At 41.0% G+C, this 23,694-nt stretch overlaps 3 protein-coding genes and 2 pseudogenes across 4 annotated transcripts; 3 read left to right on the plus strand and 2 right to left on the minus strand.

Annotated features, from left to right (window-relative positions):
* The first annotated feature begins 308 nt into the window (after positions 1 to 308).
* lcmt1 (leucine carboxyl methyltransferase 1) lies at positions 309 to 2,794 on the plus strand. The gene is made up of 11 exons (XM_089015682.1): positions 309 to 402; positions 474 to 565; positions 649 to 770; positions 861 to 937; positions 1,168 to 1,229; positions 1,312 to 1,414; positions 1,517 to 1,637; positions 1,734 to 1,835; positions 1,964 to 2,055; positions 2,192 to 2,289; positions 2,368 to 2,794. Exons 1-11 carry the CDS (start codon positions 317 to 319, stop codon positions 2,388 to 2,390), a joined length of 978 nt encoding a protein of 325 aa, XP_088871808.1. The 5' UTR covers positions 309 to 316; the 3' UTR covers positions 2,391 to 2,794.
* A 37-nt stretch (positions 2,795 to 2,831) lies between these two features.
* Positions 2,832 to 7,329, minus strand: LOC148887160 (uncharacterized). 2 transcript variants are annotated; one of them, XM_089015684.1, is made up of 7 exons: positions 7,307 to 7,329; positions 4,891 to 5,034; positions 4,598 to 4,726; positions 4,346 to 4,448; positions 3,951 to 4,104; positions 3,726 to 3,870; positions 2,832 to 3,667 (listed from the first exon to the last, which is right to left on the minus strand). In XM_089015684.1, exons 1-7 carry the CDS (start codon positions 7,312 to 7,314, stop codon positions 3,574 to 3,576), a joined length of 777 nt encoding a protein of 258 aa, XP_088871810.1. In that variant the 5' UTR covers positions 7,315 to 7,329; the 3' UTR covers positions 2,832 to 3,573. The 2 variants fall into 2 exon arrangements, with proteins under 2 accessions (XP_088871810.1, XP_088871811.1); XM_089015685.1 differs by lacking the exon at positions 7,307 to 7,329 and adding an exon at positions 5,473 to 5,706 and having other exon boundaries at positions 2,915 to 3,667.
* LOC148887161 (solute carrier family 2, facilitated glucose transporter member 11 pseudogene) lies at positions 6,019 to 9,117 on the plus strand (annotated as a pseudogene).
* Positions 9,118 to 9,261: 144 nt separating this feature from the next.
* Positions 9,262 to 12,446, plus strand: LOC148887162 (solute carrier family 2, facilitated glucose transporter member 11 pseudogene; annotated as a pseudogene).
* Positions 12,447 to 20,806: 8,360 nt separating this feature from the next.
* On the minus strand, positions 20,807 to 23,261 carry LOC148887163 (uncharacterized). Its single transcript, XM_089015467.1, has 2 exons — positions 23,156 to 23,261; positions 20,807 to 22,988 (listed from the first exon to the last, which is right to left on the minus strand). The coding sequence occupies exon 2, from the start codon at positions 22,803 to 22,805 to the stop codon at positions 22,359 to 22,361; it is 447 nt and encodes a 148-aa protein (XP_088871593.1). The 5' UTR covers positions 22,806 to 22,988; positions 23,156 to 23,261; the 3' UTR covers positions 20,807 to 22,358.
* Between the last annotated feature and the right edge of the window lie 433 nt (positions 23,262 to 23,694).

Here is a 23,694-nt window from a genome sequence, read left to right on the forward strand (position 1 = left end):
AATGAATACCATCGAAGAAGAAGTACCAGCGTATGACTTCCGTTCAAAACAAACATTTCAATCAGCCGTCCGCAAGCATGATATTCCAGCGTAAAGTGGAAATAAATGTTTTGATTACCGTTGCGGTCATCGTGTTATTCTGTTAACCAAGTAAACTGAAAGTGAGTTTAATTTTGTGTTAATTTGCTCCTGCTTTGTGCCGTAATAATACTCTGCTAGCATCGTTAGCCTGGTAGCTAACCTCCTGCAGGGGAATAACGAGTGCAATGGTAGAGTTGATCGTTCAATCACGGAAACGTTGCATTTAGAATCGTTCATGGCAACTCGTCACCCCTACACGGATACGGATACTTCCGATGAAGCAGTGCGGGCAACGTGTGATGATGCTACGGCGTGCAAAAGGTGAAGTGTGTGCTCGGAAACATGCACTGCTGTTTGTTATTTGATAAAGGTTTCATGCAGTCTGCTTCTAGGTTTGCCATTAGTAAAGGCTACTGGAAAGACCCTTACATCGAGTATTTTGTAAGATCTCTTGGTGAGCGAAAGGCGCCTGAAATCAATAGAGGTAATCAATGTCTATACAAGTACAAGTTCCGTGATCAAGCCAGTGTGTTAGTCAAACTGATCGTTCCTGTATGTATCTTACAGGTTATTACGGCCGTGTTAAAGGTGTCAACCATCTCCTTGATGCGTTCATAAAGAAAACACAACGTAACTGTCAAGTAATCAATCTTGGTGCTGGATTGGACACCACCTTCTGGAGACTTAAGGTCTGTTTGCTTGCCAACTGAGTATAAACGATTGTCATCATCATCTGCATCAATGGTTTACAGTGTGTGATCATGGAATATTCGTAACAGGATGAAGACCTCTTGCCCAAGAAGTATTTTGAAGTCGACTTTCCTACTGTCGTGGCCAGGAAAATACACTATATAAAGTAAGATAGCTAGGTTGTTTGGTAATATTGTCTTTATCTGTATGGAATAATACAGTTGCACTTAATATTTGCAAGTTATTTTTTTATTGAAGTCTGTGTCTTATTTAGTCACAAATACATGTGACTTTTTAGCGACATTAAGGCCCACTACATCACTGTAATCGAATGTTGTTCTGATTTGTGTGAGAAACACCAAGGTTAGTTTTGCATTCTAATGTCTATTCAAATAGGACCAAACCACACTTATCTAAGCCTATCATCGAAACCAATTCAACAGATTCCTTGCTACTAGGTAAGCCTCCAACCACATGTCATTGTTTTTGAGTGTTCAACAAATATTAGCAATGAGTACTTTTATGCATTCATTTTCTCAGATGCCCACAGCCTAGACTCCGATCGATATTGCATTATTGGCTTGGACCTCCGAGACACAGCTACTTTAGATGAGCAACTGAAGAAGTATCATCTTAACCCAGAGTATGTGAGCATGAAATGTGGGTTTCATCTCTATATTGAAGATGAAAATTGTACTTACGCACAGCGGACGATCTTTACACTGCGCTCAATTTTGTCTTCTAGGTTGCCTGCATTGCTGCTTTCAGAGTGTGTGTTGATCTACATGACACCCACGCAGTCCTCCAATTTGGTTCATTGGGCTGCAGACACCTTTCACACAGCCATGTTCATCAACTACGAACAGGTAACCACAATTTCAATTACATCAAATGCATAACGTAAGTACCTGCTGAAATGTTCTTGAGATGATCTCACAGTTGTGTGGGTGTTCCATGTCCAGGTGAACATGAGCGACCGTTTTGGCCAAGTGATGATTGAGAACCTCCAACGGCGTCAGTGCACACTGGCCGGCGTCGAGGTCTGCCGATCTTTGGACTCGCAGGTCTGGCTCACAATTTATTCCAAAGTGATCGGTGTGTTAATTTCGTACTCCAAAGAGACAACTAGCAGTTTGCGAGCAAATATAAAATGCATTTCTTATGACATTTCTCCGTTCAAAATGGTTTGCAGAAGGAACGGTTTCTTAGGACTGGCTGGGATTATGCTGATGCTCTGGATATGGTGACAGTCTACAGTATGCTTCCTCGGGAAGATGTGGCAAGGTACTTTGCGTAAAGGGATGGGATCATGTTATGCGTCAATATGTCATTGTACATGTTGATATTCATCATTATGACATTAATAAAAAAAAAAACTAACACACTGACTTGTGTCATTCTTGGTGTGACTTCATCATAGAATTGAGCGGCTGGAGTTCCTTGATGAGAAGGAGCTTTTGCAGCAACTCCTTCAGCATTACAGCATCTGCTGGGCCACTAAGGACAAACTCAGTTTGGGTAATGATGCTTTAACTGTGTGTGTTTCGGGTACCCAACCATTTAATTTACATGCCCATTCGCACTGTGTTTTGTCAGGTTTGTCACAGTTGGCGTTTTGAGTGAAAATCGCTTTTATCGATTCACTCTGTCGCCACGTGCCTCGTGGTGGAGCTCTGGCAGTGGTTGATCGAACGACAAGCTGAGTTGCGAAGGCCTGTGGAGATGGCTTGGTGTTTTATTTGCGGTGTCACAAACCGAATAAGGGTTTTAGTCGTAGAAACAACAATCAAGCCACTTCACATTTCTACAGGAGAGTAAAAGAATGTCATAAAAAAATCATGTGCCACTTTACTTGTATTTATTAATTGCTTACACCTAATCCCAAACCCAATTAAGATTAAATGGGAAACAAGCACTGTACTTCTGGAATCGCTTCTCAAAGTGTCATTTTCGGATCGTTGAAATGTCATCGGAACATACATGAATGTTGTAAATTCAATAAACTTTCTGCATTTTACCAGAATTTCATGAAAATGACAGCAATCGTGATCATTTTTTTAAATCTATTAACGCAGCAGCAGCAGTATGTAGTTTACATTTTAACTTTATCCATACTTTTATTCAATTCCAGCGGAGGGAAAACTTAGAGGAAAGTCACATGTATATCTAGTTGAACTAAAAGTACATTTTAAGCCCTTAAGAATTTTTATTGACATTCTGATTGCCGAAATTCAGCGACTGGTTACACATGGATCACCACAGAACAAGTTGCAGTTCAATTGAGTTACATTCAAAGTCCAAACAAAATACCGTAAACATAGTGCATGCAAGACAGCTATCTGAGCGTGAAAGCAAGTAATTTATTAGTGTTGTTTTCCCCATGCAACATGTAATAGTAACATAATATCAATAAAAAGCAACACAATGAAAAAAAAATGTCAATCCTGCCGTGGATAAAAGACGTGCAAATATCCACTAGAAAACAGTAGATTTCATATAACAATGACAAGTGCATGCTCACCCACTTGCAGCTTTCCGGGATGACCCCAAAACAACCAGATTGGAAATTCTTGTGCAATTCTAGATCTTGGCTTTTATCCTTTTGACCCCTTACGTCTTAAATAAATAAATACATAACATAAATAATTGGACTGGGTAAGAGCTGCATAGTAACAGTTCTATTGCAATATTGCTTTGAATAGTTATATAAAAAAATGAATGGGGTGGGGGGTGCACCCACACAATAAATGTTTCTTCTAGTGTAATGTTTTTTTTTTTTTTGCAGTGGGGATGTATTTTTTTCTAGCGTGAGGAATTGGAACTAGAACGTGAGCGGTGGCGACGTCGGCCGGGTGACCGTGACCTGCGTCGAACTGGGGAGCGTCGCCTTGGCGACCTGCATGACAAGAAAAATAAATTATTTTTGAAGTGGCGCGCCCGCGAGATGGTTCTACCTTCTCCTCATGCGAGGTGGCGGAGAGCGTCGCCACATTGGGGGTGGAAGTGGCATTCTGCGTGGAGGGGACATCCTCCGGGGTGGGGCGCGGATTGTCGGTGTTAGAACGGCTATGACTGTAATCTCCTGACCGTCAATTTGTCCTGAGAAGATAGAAAAAAAAGAAACATTCTCTTTAGCTTTGATTGATCAAGCTTATAAAGCCCACTATAGCATCATCTACCTCCATCCATGTGTTTCAGAGCCTTCTCAGCTTCCTCGGGGGTCTCGAAATCGATATAGGCGTAGCCCTTGGACAGATGAGGGTGAACGCGGTTCATGGGCATGTCGATCATCTTGATTTTGCCATAGGTGGAGAAGATCTCCTGGATATGTTCCTTCACATGGCAAAGAGACAGTCACATCACTCTTTCATGTGCATTGAAAATTTCAGAGGTCCACTTAAATTCATGTATCATGGTTGTGTTGTTCTATTGAATGATTCTAAAATGTCACCCAAAAGCCCAATACTCTCATTTTTTTGTACCTAGCATATGTCTCAGTAAGTATGAATTCCAGACCAGATATTGTCACAGAACCCAACTCAAGCAGAGTTTTCCAAAGTGTTAATGCATTCACCTTAATGACATTTCTTGTGAGTCGACCCAGATAGACCTTGGTGGGTTTTGGAGCAGGACTTCTCTTCCGCCGTTCCCGATCGTCCTTCTTGGTCACTTTAGGTCTGTAGTCAGCAAATATCCATAGCCTGTTAATTTATTCGAATTACACTGCAATAAAGTAATTTGGATTCATGGTAGAAGAGTTCTGATAGTCTCTTCAAAATAAATACAGTCACTGTTTGCGTATTTTAAAATATATTTTGAGATGTACTTTGAGGGGGAGCGTCGTCGGTTGGGTTGTTGTCGGTCGGGGCTCGGCGAAGATGAGCTGGAGCTTGAAGAACTGGAGGAGTTTGAGGATGAGCTGGAACTTGAACCTGAGCTGCTACTGGAACTAGAACTGGGCCAAGAAGTGGGAGGAATACTTTAGGATTGGATTGGATTTGCCTTTATTAGTCTCACAGTGGAGAAATTTACATTTTACAGCATTTAGTACCATTGAAGGATATAACGTCTTAAATGTTATATCTGACAAGTTCCACATTTATATTTTTAAGCACTGACCTGCTGGTCCCACTGTGCGGACCGGATCGTGTTTGGCTCTTCACTGTGCCTTGATCTTTTTCAGCCCCATCTTTCGAGGCTCCCAATTTCCTTTTAACTACTTGCTTACTCTTGTCATCCTCCTTTTTGCTGGGCGAAGGCGCCCTGTTGAACAACAATTTAGATTTATAAAAAACTGAAATGGGTCAGTGCAAAGCTTAACATTGAGACGTCACGACGTGTACTGTATTGTGACAAAACCGCTTTGAAGAAAAATCCAGTTAATGTCAGTCAGTTATGTGGCTTAAACTAAAAAAAGGAAAGACAACAATGAAAACATAATCGACAGAAAATCTTATATATTATATATTTCGAATTGTACTGACTGAAGTTGAAAAAAGATGTCACTGTTTTTGACCACGAAAGCAAACATATTGCCTTGTTACCTACATCAATTACCTACAACTGGGTACCTCACATAAACCGAATAAGCACTCCCAACGGACCCGCGTTTGTAAACCAAAAAAACATTCTTTATATAATGCTGGTGGGTTGTGTACTTCTTTAAAAAAAATATGGAAATATTATTGAGCCGTTACTTACATTTATCCTCATGCACGCGACAATAACCGTTGCATTCTGATGACGACAGAACAAGAACCCAATCAGGATACATTGGTAGCCTGAAAAATAAGTTAGCCGCCACTACGATTGACAACACTGCATTACGGTAGTGTACTGCGCAGCTCACTACTTATGATATACAAGCGTTTGTAAATAAAGACCGATTCCTTATTATAATGTGGTGGGCTGTTAAAAAAGGAAAGATATATGAGCTGTTACTGACATTCACCCTAATACGCGACAATAACAGTCGCATGCTGATGACGACATAACAAGAACCCAATCAGGTTTTTGGTTTATAAATTCATCCCATCGTTTGTCTTTCAGGCAAAAAATGCTTTTGTCGATAACATATAAAATGTTGTTTTTTTAAACTGTACAACTGTAACAGAGATACTAAATAGTATATACACAGTAATATTGTAAATTAAGTGTGATTTACTATTAAATATATAGGCGATCATCGATAAGGTTCTTCCTGACATAAACGAGTGGAGTTCCTTTTCACGTTCAAAACAGGTTCCTTTATCACCGTTATTTTGTCTGGAAACCTCAGCAGGTTCATTATCAGAACCCGAAGACACGCTGATCGTTGCAAATGTGATCTTACGACAACGCACTGTTATGTTGTCTTGCTTTCCTTTGTGACACAACCATGTCTCACACAAAAGCCACAGGAAATGAGCAAGAGGAAGCTGCCAGCAAAGGATCAAGTTCCAAAACACTTGCTCTGACGGTTTGCTCCGCTGCCATTGGAGGTACCTTCCAGTATGGATATAATATTTCGATTATCAATTCTCCCACCAGCTACATCCAAACGTTCATCAATAGTACCTACGCAGCACGCTGGGGCGCAGGCTTGGCGACGACCCACGTGACCCTGGTTTGGACTCTGATTGTATCAGCTTTCCCACTTGGTGGTCTTCTTGGAGCTCTGCTGGCCGGACCGATGGCAGTGCGCTTTGGAAGGAAGAATTCTCTGCTTTTCAACAATGCTTTTTTGGTAGTAGCTACTATTTTGGTTCTGTTGTGCAGAATCGCAAGGTCGTTCGAGATGATCATCTTTGCACGGTTTCTAGTGGGCATTAATTCAGGGGTCAGTATGAATGTCCAGCCTATGTACTTTGGGGAAAGTGCCCCGAAACACCTCAGGGGGGCCGTAGCATTTTCCTCCGCTGTTTTCACGGCTTTAGGTATTTTCTTAGGTCAAGTTGTGGGACTGACTGTGGTATTGGGATCAGAACCTCTTTGGCCCTACTTATTAGCTAGCAATATGATTCCAGGGTTGATCCAGATGCTGACCCTACCCTGGTTCCCGGAAAGTCCAAGATACCTACTCATTGACAAGGGAGACAGCGAAGGTTGCATCCGGGCACTTGAAAGACTCCGTGGTGGTATAGCTCCAACTTTAGAAATACAAGAAATACTGGAAGAAAAACAGAAGTATTCAGATCCTGGATCAGCAGTTTCTGCAAAGACACCATGGTCCCTTTTTACGGATCCCGATTTACGATCTCAGCTCCGAACGGTCATGGTGGCAAGCAGTGCCATGATGCTTTGCGGCAACGACTCCATCTATTTCTATGCTTCCTACATATTTTTTCAGGCAGGTATCCCCGCAGATAGAATCCAATATGCCACCATTGGCACAGGGGCATCTGAGCTGACCGCTTCCATCCTGAGTAACTTCCTGATTGAACAAGTGGGCCGTAAGTTTCTTATTGTTGGGGGCTACACGCTTATGTCTTGCTGGACTATAATCTTCACCATAGCTCTCACACTCCAAAAACAAGGAGTAGAAGGGATGGCTTACCTTAGCATGGTATGCGTGTTTGGCTACATCCTTAGCTTCGGCTTGGGCCCAGCAGGTGTAACGGGGATCCTGCCCGCGGAGATCTTTGACCAGACGGCCCGACCGGCGGCTTACATGATCGCCGGATCGCTAATGTGGCTCAGTCTATTCCTGGTGGGAATGTTATTCCCCTTTATCGTCAGCGGTCTTGGGAGCATGTGCTTCTTGCCGTTCTTGGCTGTGTGTTTGCTGTCAGCTGTGTTTTTGGGGCTCACGGTCCCTGAGACGAAAGGCAAAAGCCTGGCTGAGATCACCAAGGAGTTTGATCGAAAGAATGGACAAAAGATGCCGGTGAAGCAGGCGAATGAGGCAGTGGAGGATCAACACGTGCAGGGGACAATCAGCAGCCTCTCGTCCTCACCAAAAGACCTTGACCAAGAAAACTGAACTCAGGGAACTGTCATATGCATCTTCAAAATCTCTGTCTTCAGATGTTTTGCGTTTGAAAGTTTAGCAGAATTGCTTGTTGCGTCACCACCAAAATAAGCTTGCATTTTCTGACCCTTTAGGACAGCGTCGCATATGTATGTAATGTACAGTGAGACCTCAACTTACGAACTTAATTGGTTCCCAGACAGAGTGTGTATCTCAAAAAAAAAATGTCCCATAGGAATCCATTAAAATGGGAATAATCCGTTCCCGGGTTTCCATATAATATACTTTTCAATTAAATAAGCCTTAAAACTACACACAACATACCTTATTCTATGTATAATAAATGTGCTATTGTATTGTAATGAAAGAAATACACTGCATTGTATCATAAAGTCACTTTATTTACATCATTTATGGCTTGATGGAATGGCGTTGGAGGTTGAAGGTCAAATGGAATTGCTGTTTGGAAAGAGGCGCATTACATGAGGACTGTAATTAAAGAAATAAACTGTGCTGTAAAATAAAGTTTTATTTACCTTTATGATGGTCGTTGATGGCTTATGGAAGGAGAGTCACCTTCCATAAGGACTGTTGGTAACTTAACCTCTGATGCTGTTCGGTTGTGTGCTTCCGCCGAAGATCACTCCGCCAGCCGTGGTGGGTGTGTATTATGAAAATAGTGCTTATTATAAGGTTTAATTTTCAGAAATTTGACGTTTGTAAGACGAAAAGTTTGTAAGGTAAGGTGTTTGTAAGTTGAGGTCTCACTGTATATATTTAATTCAATCACATGCTGTTGGAAGACGACATACTGTCTCGTCTCACCTCACTGATGTGCCTACGACATAAAATGACATTTGTTGCAATGGCCGTTAAAAAAATGGGAAAGGTGCCCTTGAGAGAGAGCATGTTTAGAATAAGTCAACCATGTTTATGACTTGCACTTCCCTGCTGTGTAAACTGAGTACTGTATCACGCTTCACTGTTTTGCGCCATTTGTAATGTATGCATCATTTGAACCGTATACCTTAAACATTACAATTTGAATGCATGTAATCATTTATCGTAGCAAAGTTTGTTTTTCTTTTAAATGAGGGTTCAGTTGAATGAACGGCATCGTGTAGCAATGCTCAAGTTTATGAACGCAGAAACGCAGCCATGCAAAAATCACTGTTCATTACTGTCCTGTCATTTGAATGTGATGCAATATATCGCGAGATAAACTGCTGCTACTTTTATACATGGTCTCGTCAAGACCACAGGGGTTATTTGTCAGAGTACTCACAAATCCAAAGAGATCTATTCTGCTGGCAACCTGTTCTTTTTGAGAATCAATCATGTCAAGTCAGATCCAAAAGCAAACAAGGGAATTCAGGTTTTGCTCATGCATGATGCACACCTCCGTACTACACTGTTTGGCAATATTGCTTATCCAAAATATATATATATATATATATATATATATATATATATATATATATATATATATATATATATATATATATATATATATATATACGTATATGTTTATTTTACAGGTTGTCTTCATTGGTGCATGAAAGAGTTAATAATGCAGTGTTATTTTATTTTTAGTTTTTAACTCATTCACTGCCTGACATGCAAAAATGCCTACTCCATTGCCAGGGTTTTTGTCATTGTCAATTAAATTCCAGGACCCACTACATAAACATTCAATACAGTGTTAGAAACCTTAGACTATATTCTTTCATCAGAAAAAAATGTTAATTCCTAAATTATATGGGTCTGGAGTTATATGAGCTTCAAATGAGCGTGGCTGTCCAAAATACAATGCAATACGTACATATTGGTTCATATAGCGCTTTAAAAATATCTGAAGCTGGAACAAAGCGCTAACATGGAAAAAGGGGAAATGCTACCGCCCTGTGGAAGGGAAAACCATTGCCAGAGGTCATGGCCAGCGTGTTATTGGCACCCAAGCATGAAAAAACAAAACCTGAACAAATTCCGGAATGGCGCTCTATGTCATATTTTTCAATTCCCGAATAAATTCTCGGGCAAAGCACTAACATGGAAAAAAGGGAAATTCTACCCCCTTGTGGAAAAGAAAAAAACATTTCAAAAGGCCATGGCCAGCGCTTTATCTGCACCCAAGCATGAATCATCATATTTTCAATTCTCAAATAAATTCATTAATGGCAGTGAATGAGTTCAACAATATCATTGGATAAGAAACTACGAGCAAATTTTAGTTCGCTGACGAAGCCTCTTGGATAAGAAGCGAAATGTCCGACACCTTCAAAGAAGTACAGATGACGGCTGAAGAAACCTTCTCGTCTCATCGATGGACCACTACTGACTGAGAGGTTTCTTATGTATGTGTAAGCTCCCGACTGAGATCTTCCACAGACATAAGAAACGGTATTCAAGGGATCCCCCTAACTGAATTGTGTTCCAGACTTTGAAACAGTTTTTACTGTTGGTGCTCAAGTCAACCGTGAAGGTCATCACACGTACCATCTCATTGCTTTTAAAGCTAACTTACGCTATATAGGGTCGATATGTTACTACCCAGTATATGGTTGATATTTAACTTGACTGGAATACTTCAGTTTTTCAACCATTTCGCCGCTGACACAAGGGTGTCAATAACGACGCTGCTCCTTGTATGAGAAGACAAGTCCAGAAAGAACAATCTTCGATCATTGTTCGGATAATTTCATTCTTTCTCTAGATTATTATTATAAGTACCACCATGCCTACCATGCAGTCGCCGGGAACTGTGAAACCAGAAGAAAGCAGAAAGCCATCAAGTTCCAAAACATTGGCTCTGACGGTTTGCTCCGCTGCCATTGGAGGCACCTTCCAATATGGATACAATATTTCGATTATCAATTCTCCAACCATCTACATCCAAACGTTCATCAATAATACCTATGTTGCACGCTGGGGCACAGGCTTGGATACGCCACATGTGACTCTGGTTTGGACTCTTATTGTATCGGCTTTCTCACTGGGATGTCTAGTTGGAGCCTTGCTAGCCGGTCCGATGGCGGTGCGCTTTGGAAGGAAAAAATCGTTGCTTTTTAACAATGTATTTTTGTTTCTCGGGGGCCTGTTTTTTCTCTTGTGCAGAATCGCAAGATCGTTCGAGATGATTATCTTCGCTCGGTTCCTTGTGGGGATTAATTCAGGTCTTAGCATGAACGTCCAGCCAATGTATTTTGGGGAAAGTGCCCCTAAACACCTCCGAGGCGCCGTGGCTTTTTCCTCCGCTGTTTTTACAGCCTTTGGGATTTTTTTAGGCCAAGTTGTTGGACTGACCGAAGTGATGGGAACTGAACCTCTTTGGCCCTACTTACTAGCCAGCAACATGCTTCCTGGGTTGATCCAGGTAGTGACGTTACCCTGGTTCCCCGAAAGCCCAAGATACCTGCTCATTGACAGAGGAGACATGGAAGCATGCGTCCAGGCGCTTGAAAGACTCCGTGGTGGTGCGGCTCCAACTTTAGAAATGAACGAAATGCTGGAAGAACAGCAGATGCACACCGACTCTGGATCAGCGGTTTCGGCGAAGACATTCTGGTGTCTTTTTAAGGATCCTGATCTAAGACCTCAACTTCGAACAGTCGCAGTAGCAAGCAGTGCCATGATGCTGTGCGGCAATGACTCCATCTATTTCTACGCCTCCTACATATTTCTTCAGGCGGGCATCCCTGCAGATAGAATCCAATACGCCACCATCGGTACAGGGGCTTCTGAGCTGACCGCTTCCATTCTGAGTAACTTTTTGATTGAACGAGTGGGGCGCAAGTATCTTCTGGTTGGGGGTTACACGCTTATGTCTTTCTGGTCGATCGTCTTCACCGTCGCTCTCACACTCCAAAAACAAGGAGTAGAAGGGATGCCTTACCTTAGCATGGTATGCGTGTTCGGCTACATCCTCAGCTTTGGTTTAGGCCCGGCAGGTGTGACGGGCGTCCTACCGGCGGAGATCTTTGACCAGTCTGCTCGTGCAGCGGCGTATATGGTCGCCGGGTCGCTAACGTGGTTAAGTCTGCTCCTGGTGGCCATGATTTTTCCCTTCATCGTCAGCGGTCTGGGAAGCCTTTGCTTACTACCATTCATGGTTGTGTGTTTGTTGTCGGCTCTGTTTATAGGTATCACGTTCCCAGAGACGAAAGGCAAGAGCCTGGCTGAGATCACAGCCAAGTTTGAGCGAAAACATGGACGGACAGTCAGGCCCAGGGAGAAGGGAGTGGGAGGTGAATAAGTTCTTGATAAACTCAGTTGGCAAGGAAACGCACAGGGAGGAGGACCTGTGGTCATTTTATGGCCTAGTTAAGATATCACAGAAATTACAGCGACATGTGTTTCAAATTGTTTATTATTAACAGATTTTTTAAGAACAAATAATGCCACCCAACACTTATTTTCTCACATTGACACCAGTTGTGTTCTTGTCTTTAATTCTATGCATGCAGTTTGTTTAATTTGCCACGAGATGACCCCATTTTCCTCACCAGCTCAAATGATTAAAAGGTAAATGTGATTCATTTTCTCCAATAATTACATACTGTATTTATTTTATGCAAATTGATTCGTGAGAACATCTCACTTCCAGTAATTTGTGTCATACTTTGCATAATTTTCTTGTTCTTTCGACAATGAGCAATTCAGGTTTTTTTTATGTTGGTGCACATGGACTTGTTGAGCATTCAAGAATAATAAAAAAAAATATAGAGAACAGGAAAAAAAAAATTAGCAGTGAAAATAAATAAATACATAAACACCGAAAATTACGTTTGACTGAACGTGTTTGATTATTGCCTAAACTCGACACTGTAACGTGTATAGAATCACTTATGCCATTTAAACAGTCCAACTGTGTATTTTATTGTAGCGTTATTTGTTTGATTGGACGATGTTTGCAAACATCGCCACTAGATGTCATTATATTGACTGGTTAGCCCAAATATAAACGTTTTTCGGGGCCCTATAAAACAAACTGTATTTGACTCGTGATGAAGTACGTCATATCACTGTAATGTGTCCTAAAAACGAGAGTAGCTTTGTATACACATCTGCTATTTAAACATTTATTTATTTCATTTTATTGTATTTGTTTGGTTGTTTGCATGTTTTTTTTGAGTAACGAAACATTATCTTATTTTTGTAAATTCAGCCCATACTAATTAACAACGTTGAACATCTTGAACAAATGACTAATTGAACTCAGGTGGCCTTTTCCAAGTGAAATCCTGAGAGAAGACCAGACTGCAGTTTCAATTATGGTTTTTATCACCGTGACGAGGTAAAAAATATTAAATAATGATTGCTATATGTAAATGGAGAGTTTTTAGTTTGTGAAACGGCAAAAGGAGAGACTGAATCCATTTGAAATTTGATTTATTGAACCATCTTACACTGTTATATTTTTGTATGCCGCAAGAATCCACATTTCCTCAATTTCACCTGAATGGGGTTGATGACAGATTGACGCATTACCCGATTACAAGCGCAAAAGAAAAAAGACTCAATTGCAGCAAAACAAAACACGGTAAATGAAAAACAAGCCGATCGAATGATTATCGAACAACAACAGACTGCTAAATACCGCAGAGAATCACAATATCCAGATGCGCGATGGAAGTACAAACGGCGATCAGAGTGGTCGGAAAACAGACACGGATCCAAACCGTGACCGATGGGTCAAAACATACTAAATTGCTACTTTGATGACTTGCAAATCGATGCATTGCAGGTGCACGTAGTCATGGAAGCTAATGGTGTTCCCCATTCGAGAGGTGTTTTAACAACAGAGCGAGGTTACAGTGGCGTTGCACCAAATTGCAGGTTTGCCGTTGCTGTTAGGTCACTCATTTCCATTGAAGTGAGGAGCTCAGAGTTCAACCTACTACTAACCACGCAAAACATTATTAATATTAAAAAATGCAAGATGCACCGTTCAGAGTTTAAGTGTTTGAATGTTTATGACATTTTCGTCCAAAATATATGTGTAGTATATGCCACACTGCCACATGACGTCGCGGCAGTATCGTAAAACAGGGTTGTTGACTGCAATAAGTTAAGATGATGGTAATTGAAACAAATACCTTGCACAGACAAGTCGTCTCCTCTCGTTCCTCCGACATAACAATATGGTATCCCCTCTTTGTGGATGTTTGTGGCGCTCTATGTAATCACATTAAAATTGAATCGTCATTTCTTTTCAACCAAGTCATGCATTTATACACCTGTTTTTGTTTTATGACACATGCATCCTGTTAAATATGTCCTCACCTATTCACTGATAATGTTGTGTCTTTTTAATCACAGGCAGGCATCATTCAGGTACCATTTAGGTTGTACAGTAATCCCTCGTTTATCACGGAAATGCGGACCAGTACCACCTGAGATAGACTGAAAACCGCAATGTAGCGTACCCTACATTTATTGGTAAATTTACATGTGTATGAGCACAAAAAATATTTATAAGTGGAACACATTACAGCGCCTGCATAAAGAAGCAGAGTACATGTTTGCAGTACAGTACAAAACTCTAATGCAATAAAGTATTGCATTGTTATGAGTTGATCAAGTGAAGCCTTGTTCTTGTTTTCAATGTTACTCTTTGTTCAAGGTGGAAGAACTGACACAATCCTGGCTAACATCCCCTCCTGCACCAGTGGCTCTTCGTCTCCACGTCTGACCTACCCGATGCTATTATTTACGCAAGTGTGAGGGTGAGTACCCAGTTATGTGAGAGAATGGACACACACAGTTAAGCGTTCTGGGGGCCCTTGAAATATGTGATATTAAGTCGAAATGTTTGTCGTTGCTTTTGGCTGGTTGATGCAATAAATAAATAAATTAATAAATACCCCAAAATAAATAAATAAATAAATAAGTAAATAAATAAAAAAATAAATACATAAACAAATACATACATAAATAAATACCCCAAAATAAATAAATAAATAAATAAATAAACAGATGAATAGATTAATAGATAAAAATAAATATGCACCGGTATTCAAATGAAATCTAATAATATTGCCGGAAACCTCCATGAACCCTTTCAGTCAGGACAGGAAATTTCTTTGAAGCTTTCATTTGTGTGCTGCTGACAGTGTGAATCCACTCGTCTCTGTCCTGTCACAATGATTCTCTTTTTCATAATCCCCACTGCAATATCAACCCTCCCCCCATTCATTTTGGACTGTCATCATCTCATGCTTGCAGTCGAGTTCATATGGAAGACCCAAAATATATTAAAAAATGTCCACCCATGTGTGAACCAGCTGTGGAATGGAGGAAGTTTATGTAGTTTTACTGCAGATAAAGTCATGGACCATTAACTCTGCCAAGCAGAAAGACAAGTATGAAAGATCGGAGATAGTGGAAAATAATTTTGAACCAAAGTTGCAACTTTGAGCTAAATGAAACATACAGAGAAGTAGTTTATATTGTTTAATTTGAATGATTAAAAAAAAAAAAAAAAACAGTACACCCGCTTATGTGATCTTGGTCATGCTGTTCCTCATAAAAGGTAGGTAACCTTGGTCCTTGTCAAAGTATTGAACCTGATGCGCATAAAATGTGGGCTCTACAGAAATTTTCATGTTATGTATTTAATTTGTATTGGCCCGAGTTATTAAGCAAGCTCATTCGCAACCTCCAAAAGATCATTTCATATTATTTCACTTGACCATAGCTGAACTTTTTTTTGTCCATGTATAATACAAAGTGCCATGTAGATTTATGAGCGCGAAACCAGCAGTCATATTTAATTGAATCAATTACACAAGGACACTAGCTCATCACCTTGAAATCAAAATGCGAGGCTGTGTTCTATCACACAGTGATGCAAGGTCATGTTTCACGCTACTTATTCTCTTATTTTAAAATGACACATACTGGGGACTCCTTGACACCAAACTCTTCGGCAAAGCTCAGCGGTGGAGGCTGAAAATAATTACTTCATTATACCGCATTCAGATTCTATTTAATACTAAAAGTCTCGAGGGCAGATATAGCTTTGAGTTTCTCCTAGCTGTGCTGACTCAGTGAATATTGCATATTATTGTTATTTCAAAATAGGCAAAGGAGAAAACCGGAGGGGAATTACAAATTAAAAATATGGCTCATGAATGTTTTACATATAAATCATATGCTGACATGTTTTCTTGGTAACTGCTATATGTAAAAAAAAAAGAGAATCCAATGAATTCTTTTGAATTTAAAGATGGTAAAAAAGGACCAGGATCTCATTTTGCCCCTGTTGCATCGCCCCCGGTCCAGACAGCAGCCATTCGCCCACTTCCCCACCATGCCCACTAAGATAAATACGATGAGTCATCCTGCAACCTGAAAAACAGAAACATTTATTTTGGTTTCACAGATTAAAAAAAGACAAATGGGTGCATTGGATTTTCCCGACGCCGAGCGCATTAAAGAGTGATGAGGGACATAAAAGTTACGGGTGGATAAGCCTGGCGTGGTGGCCGCTGATGTAGAAATAAGGGAGAGGCAGCGACGGCAGAACGAGCGAGAGAGAGGATGAGTCACCACACATCATTCCTTGTCATTCTTCATAGGGAATCTCAGTTGAGTAGCCGATGAGTAGCAAAAAAACAAAACGTGTTTGAAGTCGTGAGCAGCCAAATAAGAGATCCAAAAATAAACTGAAAATAATAATGAAAGTGTTTATAGAGCATCACCCTGATGCAATGTCAATCAAAAATGAGCACCCTCATCTCTGCAAAATTAGAATTTCAAGTACAGCTCATGTTTTGAGGATGAAATCATGCCCGTGTGCAAACCGAACCACTTGTTGAGTGTCTGCGACAGGATTCAAGCACCCTCCAGGCATAGTTAGACGGAACTTGTCCACAATCTCATTTCTTATCAACCCAGAGTGCTGCAGCATCAAACAAACAGGTCTTCCAGTAAACAAAAATGTCTCCATGTTAACTCCTTTTTTTCATATAATGCCGTGAAAACACTTTTGTTGTCATTTGGGAACCTTTTTATAGTTCCCCTATGTGACTCAAGCCACACCTTCCTACACGCTAACATGAGATTAGGCCTACACACGCTCTGTTGTGTAAATCAGTGGCGATATGTGAGCGGTGACGCATTCTTATTTTGGTCAATATATCATCATGATGATGTACGGACACATTATTTGTTCTTTGAAGCATTCATGGAAATAGAAAACAAAATCTGACACAGGCATTGCACCTGTAGGGTATAGTAAATCCAGCCCATATTGTACATCAAAACGACAATTAACATACAAAGAGCGAGAAATAAGAGTGCAAGCGTATCAGTTGACAGCGATATGGCCATAGCACCGTTTCAAGCAATCATCCGAAGGACTCAAGGGAAGACGTAGGAAAACGGCGGAAAGAAGGAAACCATGACGATCATTAAAAATAATGCAAGTTTCTCCTACATCAGCCTTGCTCTCAGCTCTATTTTCAATGTATTGCTTTTTTTTCTCCTTCCAAACTTGAATCATTCTCACACCCCGAAAAAAATAAATGAACAAAGGCGTTATTTGGAGCAATAACAAGGAAACATTTTGTTCAACTGAATTGACTTGATTGTATCATTGCTTTTCTACATCTTGTAATGACATGTTGAAAAGGAATAATTGTTTTTTTTTTATGACTGTGAAGAGTGGGAAGAGGGCGCAGATTCAGAAAGCAGGTTGCGGTCCACCCCCATGACAATCCCGACTGTGTAAATTAAGCACCATTAGTCATGCGCCGTGTATAAGCAACGGTGAGTAATTTGAAACTCCTGATCATTAGATTGAATTAATTTTTGGCCATTTGAATTTTGTTCGACCGCCTCAAGGACTCAGGTTAAAATTTAACCAGAATATGCCTTTGATTCAAGAGTCCTTCGGTGACCGAATCATCACCTTGATTTATTTTGACACACACTTTATGACACCGACTGGACCTGAACGAACCGAGTGAACTGTAAAGTAACAGTTCAACTAAAGTGAGCCATTCATTTAGCGATAAGGAGAGAAACGTTAAGCAAATGATTCAAAGATAGTCAAGTGTAGAAAATCCGGTTTGTGCCTCGGATTGGATTAGCCTTTATTAGTTTCACAGTGGAGAAATTTACATTTTACAGCAGCAAAGTGATGAAAGTAAGTGGAAAGGAAAGGAAGAAGTAGAAAAACAAAATACACCGCTGCTGTTGAGACAGCCACTGTCGCGGCGCTATCTTGAAGTCAAAACAACAACAAAAAAGGTAAACAACTAATAATGTGACGGAACATAAAAGACACATGCAGACAGTCATTCAATTGTAAGCACTTTTAGCCCCTTCTTTATATGAAGTAGTTCTGGGTGAAAGAGGAGAGCATCAAAGCATCCTTTTCAGCAGTGGATCTGGGACGTCATGGTGAAATGTGCACGTCTGCTACAAGCTATATGTTGAAAGCAAACACGAGGCTCTAGCATCCGTTGACGAAAAGAGATTGTCTCACATCTCCTGTCCCACGTAAATTCGCTTCAATTCCAAGCCGCGCCAGTTCCATGTTAACCATCTTGATTCCATCTTATGTTTCGGTTATAAGAATGAAGCCAAGCATGATAGTGCAATCTAGGGCGGTTTCATGCAATTTTTTTTCCCCTTCTGTAGTCTGTAGCTAGTTTATCTAGCGGCAAAGCAGGAGCACTCATGCATATATTTCACATGGCTGAAAGACAAATCACTTGGATGACAATGGTGATGGAACCTCCACAATCAAAGCGCTTATTTTAACCGTGATATTCAACATGGTGTCAAATGATGATCTTGTATCCCTTTTGATGATCAATCAGAAAAAAAAATCATCCTCATCATATGAATAGTTTCAATCAGCTACATTCTCTACAGAGAATATACGAAGTATGCTATTTATACACTGATGATGAGCATCACTGCATTCTCATTCTTCTTTCTCAGAAGGTTTTAAACCTGCTCTACACTTTGACTTTTTGGAGTGTCACCAAATGTTTGGTGGAGCATAAAAAAAAAAAAAATATCCAAACTCATTTCCTGGTTAAATATTTAAGCAATCCGAAATGAATACGTAATTAAATAAAATATGATTGCAATTTTCCACTGTGGTGTCTACGTGATAGTGCACATCAACAACTTCATATTTTTTTTTTTCGCACGTACATAACTAAATAATTGATACCATCACCTCATAATGCCGGCACCGGAAATGAGCACGCCATTGATGCGATGGCACCAAAACAAAACCAACCCAAACGTGCTCCCTGCCTCATATGCTCTGTTTGTTTTTCATCTTTTCGACCATGTAAAAGCGAACTTCTAAAAACTTGAACTTCTCCGAATTGAGCGGAGGAAGATGAAAAGGTGAAAGATCGAAAAGCGACAACCTTGCCGCCCGCTAAAACCTTAAAACTTCAAACCTTCAAAAATCAAGTGAGGCAAAAATTATTCAATGCGTGCTAATTAGCGGAAGATGCTAATTAGATTAGTTTTTGTAATCTTCTTTCCCAAGAAAACACAGAACAGGCTGGTGAACAAACAAGGGGAAGGGAGTGTGGAATTTGAAAATTTTAATTAACGCTTCTGAGTGAAGCCTTTAAAGTGACTCAGAGCAGTTTTGTAGAAAAAAAAGATGTACCTTCGTGCATCAATATTTGCTGCAACCAATTCAGCTTATTCTGTATAGCTACCCAATTTCTTTTCGTTGTTCTTTCCAGTCAGCCTCGGTTTATTTTTAGACTGTTCCAGTGGCGTGGGTGGGGTTGAGGGACTGGGGGGTAGCAAAGAAGGAGTAAGGATGACATAATCCCTTATAAATGGGTGAATGTGAAGATAAAGGGAAAAAAAGAGTGGGAAGAAGAAAGCGTGGGCACAGACGGGTTGGGTGGCATGCTTGTAGGAATCCTTCCGCTTGACATCTGTGCTTACAAAAGGTGCCTGCACGGACGTGTCTAGTAAAATCATTACTTAGTATCAGACTTAACGACTTAATTGGAACACTCACGAATTCATTTAATTTTCTTAGCCGACTTTCTCGATGCTTTTTGCTCATCTTGCCGTGTCCCCCTGGGACATTTTGGCCTTTGTGGGGGCAAAACGTTACGTTCTCTTCTTTCCTGTCAAGTGTTGGGGTAGTGAGCATGAAGTGTGCACTGAATTCTTACAGGATTTTGACTTGCCCGATGGAGCTGAAATTGATGACAGGCGATCAAATTACAGTGGGGCTTTGAGACAGGAGTTGAATTTGGTCTGTGACCACGTTTGGGACACAAAACACTTGTATCTCAAGTCTTCTGTTCCTCATATTAAAACATCTTAAAAGTATGGTAATAATAATAATAATAATAATAATAATACATTTTATATGTTCTGCAGCATACAGTCATAATGGTCAGTAGGCTTCGCACCAAAAAACAAGAAAAATAAAATAAAAACAACAGTGCACATCAGCTCATCGGTGCGGCATTAATATTAGTCCTTCCACGCCCAAGATAAGTCTTACTGTCAAGACTATCGTGGTCCATAGTCCTCCTGCAAGTTCAATAACTTTTGAGGCTCGTCGTTCTTTTTCAACACTCGCTGAATTGAGGCAGATGAACACTTGGTGCGTGGACACACTTTTTTTCTTCTTGCTCGAGGCTCGTTGCTAAAAACATATTTTTTTTTTGTATCCGCCTGGTGACTGACTATTCAGATAATCAAGCTTACCAACCGTCACCAGCTGCCCATCTGCTATCCCGCTGGTTGCTAATTATCTCCCATCTTTGCAAAGATGCGCCTGGAGAAAAGTTATGTTGAGATGGTCTCGGAACACTTTAACAAAAAAAAAAAAAAATCTCATGAACAGGAGGCTATCAGAAAGATGGTATGTTGCAATTTGCCATTCTGCGAGAGTTGCTAATGGCAACAGCTTTTGTTATAGGTAATATTTTCCATCGGTGCATCACACAAAATTGCCTTTCTTGATTGCTTGTCTGCATTTACTGCAGTGTCAAGAAAAAAACACCTGTGGCCTCAATGAAAAGTAAAAAAAAAAATCTATAAAATAAGAAAGAGACAAGAGAAGGGACTCAGGTGCAAGCTGTTTCATGCCAATAAAGCCAACAAGGAGTTTTATTAGACCTGTTCCAGTTGCTCAAAGTGACAATAGCTTTAAAAATGTTTTCTACAGTCGTCACTGTGACTATGAAAAATAATAAATAAATAAAAGCAGTCCGCTTCCAATATACAAACACACAATCTTTTTTTTTTTCACGATACAAAATAGAAGTTACAGCTTTACAATCTGTACAAATAAGACACTTACTGTTCAATATACATTCAAATGTTTTTTTAATACCTAGGATATTTTAGCACACGGCAATATTTGATTGCCTATTTGGGCTTTTCTATAAAGCACAAAGAGAAGAAAAATTATAACCCGGTTAACAATTAATCGAAGCAATTAATGATCAAAAACATTGCTACAGCAAAGTCAATGCTACCGGCTCTTCTAACCACACCACCAGCCATGATTACATCACCACGACATTGTGCTTTACTGTACACTGACTGACCTACAGTACATGCTACATGTCAGCTCCACAACAACGTCTTGGCTTGAGACATTATAATTGGTTTCTCAAGAAAGGGGCAGCACTTTCTAAAGGATTCTCACAAACGCTAAGCTTTTGTCTGCACGAATTGTGTTCCTTTCTCATGTTGCCGAAACCAATACGTGGGAATCTTTTAATGTATAGAGGGAGAATTTGATTCGCCTTGTTTACTTGCCACCGACCGATCATATCAATGGGAGTAGCACCCTTTGATTTAGTGAGGATCAAAAGAACGGTTGCGCTTTCTTTTTTGTTGTTGGTGGTGGTTTTGTTTGTTATCACTGAGGCATGTCTGCAATGGGAGTTGCTTGCCAAACAATAAAAGGGTCACCAACGAGAGGACATACAGCAGCTCGGCAAAGCAATTTCATCTGCAGGAAAAAAAAAAACAGTGCATTCCCGCCAAGGCTTCATCGTTCACATCACAGCTATTTCTATTGATTCCACACAGCTGGATGGTGTGGTGGTTATCACAACAAAGCTGGGGCTGTGGGGGAGACAGTAGGGGAACGTGTTGACCTTTCAGAGCCTGGAGCTTTTAGTAGTTCTCCAGGCAGGCGGAATTTGGTTCTCCAAATGATTTTCACTGGCTTCCTGACAGATGCCAATTGAAAAAAACCCACAGATTTCCCATCACCCTGTCTTCCCCTCATATTTTCCTTGCTACAAAATGGTTGTCCTAGACGTAAACATTGCAATATCAAGTTTCAGGTTAAGGATCAGGTTGTATTTAGAACTCTTGCATATCTTGACTTCAGTTCCCTGATATGAGGAGGCATCTTTAGGGTGAAGCTATCATTAGATTGGAGGGTCTTTAATATCACGACCTGTAAGCGGTCAAGTTGGTGGCGATCCGTCTTTGAAACGCTTTGTCTAGTTGCGATGATGCCGTGCGGTCACAGTATTACACCAAACTTCTAATCGGACACTCGGTCCATTATTTATTGTCATTCATCTGTCCTTGTCAGTGACAGTCTAGCTCAAAGTGTTCCATCTGGGATATACCTCACCCCCACCCCGCATACCTCCTTCCATCACAAAGTCCCCAGATCTGTGGTAAAGAACCCCCCCTCCTTCTTTTTCCTCCTCCTCAATCTGTGGGCCCGCCAACAGACGGCAGCCACCAGCAGCATCACGACACCGATGCAAAGCAACGCCACAGAAACCACTTTGGTCTGGAGCAGATTGTTGAACGTGAATGTCACCCCCGTCCCCGCCATCCCGATCACCAATGAAATCACCCCGAAAGGGAATACGCAGCGGTACCAGGACTTTTCTGTACCCCCCGTTGCTTGAGCCAGCCGTTCGAGTGTCGGGTGGGACTCCGGAGGTTTGACTTCTCGTCCCCCCATAGTTCCCGAGCTGTTTACGTTCTGGGTTTCCGAGTCCTGCGGTAGGGTGTTTGCGTCGCTGCCGCGGCTACACTCCAAGTCTGGATGAAGGACCGGGGCGGGGGGCTGGCACCCTGAGAAACAACCCATCTCCGAGCCGTTGCCCTTGGGGAGTGACGCAGGAAAGCTGTCCGTTTACGGAGTGCGGCGGGGGGGATTCTGTGAACGTGCGGTTGTGGCTGATTGCTGCTGGAGCTCGCCTCACTACACCAGCTGCTTCCACGACTGTCCGTGTCACTCTTGTTCTTGCATTCGATACTTGCCAGCGAGTGCCTGCAATTTTGAAAGAAAGACTGAAGACTTAAATTGAAAACATTAGGAAACATTTGCATTGAAGTGAACTGGAGTTTACGAGACCACAAAAATGAACTAATGCAGCCGGGTTATTTTTAGCCGCACTCCAAGATCACGCAACGACAGACCAAACGGAATCCGCTCACCTGCTTTTCTCACTATCCATCAATCACGTGAAGTCTTCATCGCATGCCTCATCGCACCAGCCGCGGCGTGCGTGCGTGCATCTGTGTTGCCGTTGTCCCGGTTTTTTATACTCACTAATGAGAGGGGGGAGGGGCTCATCGGAAGCGATTGAACATTTTGCAGCGATACGATAGGCTCACAGAGCTAAGAGGTCTCCAGAAGGACGAGTTTTGGGTGACGTTTGCAGCCGCGCACTCTCATTCAGTGGTACTCATGTATTATGCAACTTGAACATGAGTGCCATGAAATCATAAAAAGGTATCAAGATGGAATATAACCCTTTCATTCGTACGCTGCAATCTGATAACATGATAAAATGTCCACTACAGTAATCACTATCCCCGATAGGGTTAAAACATTTTTTTACAGTACCTCCTAACATACAATTGGCATTGATTTGCTGGGATGTAAACAATCTTGGCACTTCGAATACATGTTTGAATGTTTTATTGAAATGAAAAATCACATTTTCATGGTCACAAAGGACACAACATGAACC

Source organism: Hippocampus bargibanti, linkage group LG15, assembly GCF_051943395.1.
Source record: "Hippocampus bargibanti isolate YZ-2025 linkage group LG15, ASM5194339v1, whole genome shotgun sequence".
Taxonomy (NCBI): Eukaryota; Metazoa; Chordata; class Actinopteri; order Syngnathiformes; family Syngnathidae; genus Hippocampus; species Hippocampus bargibanti.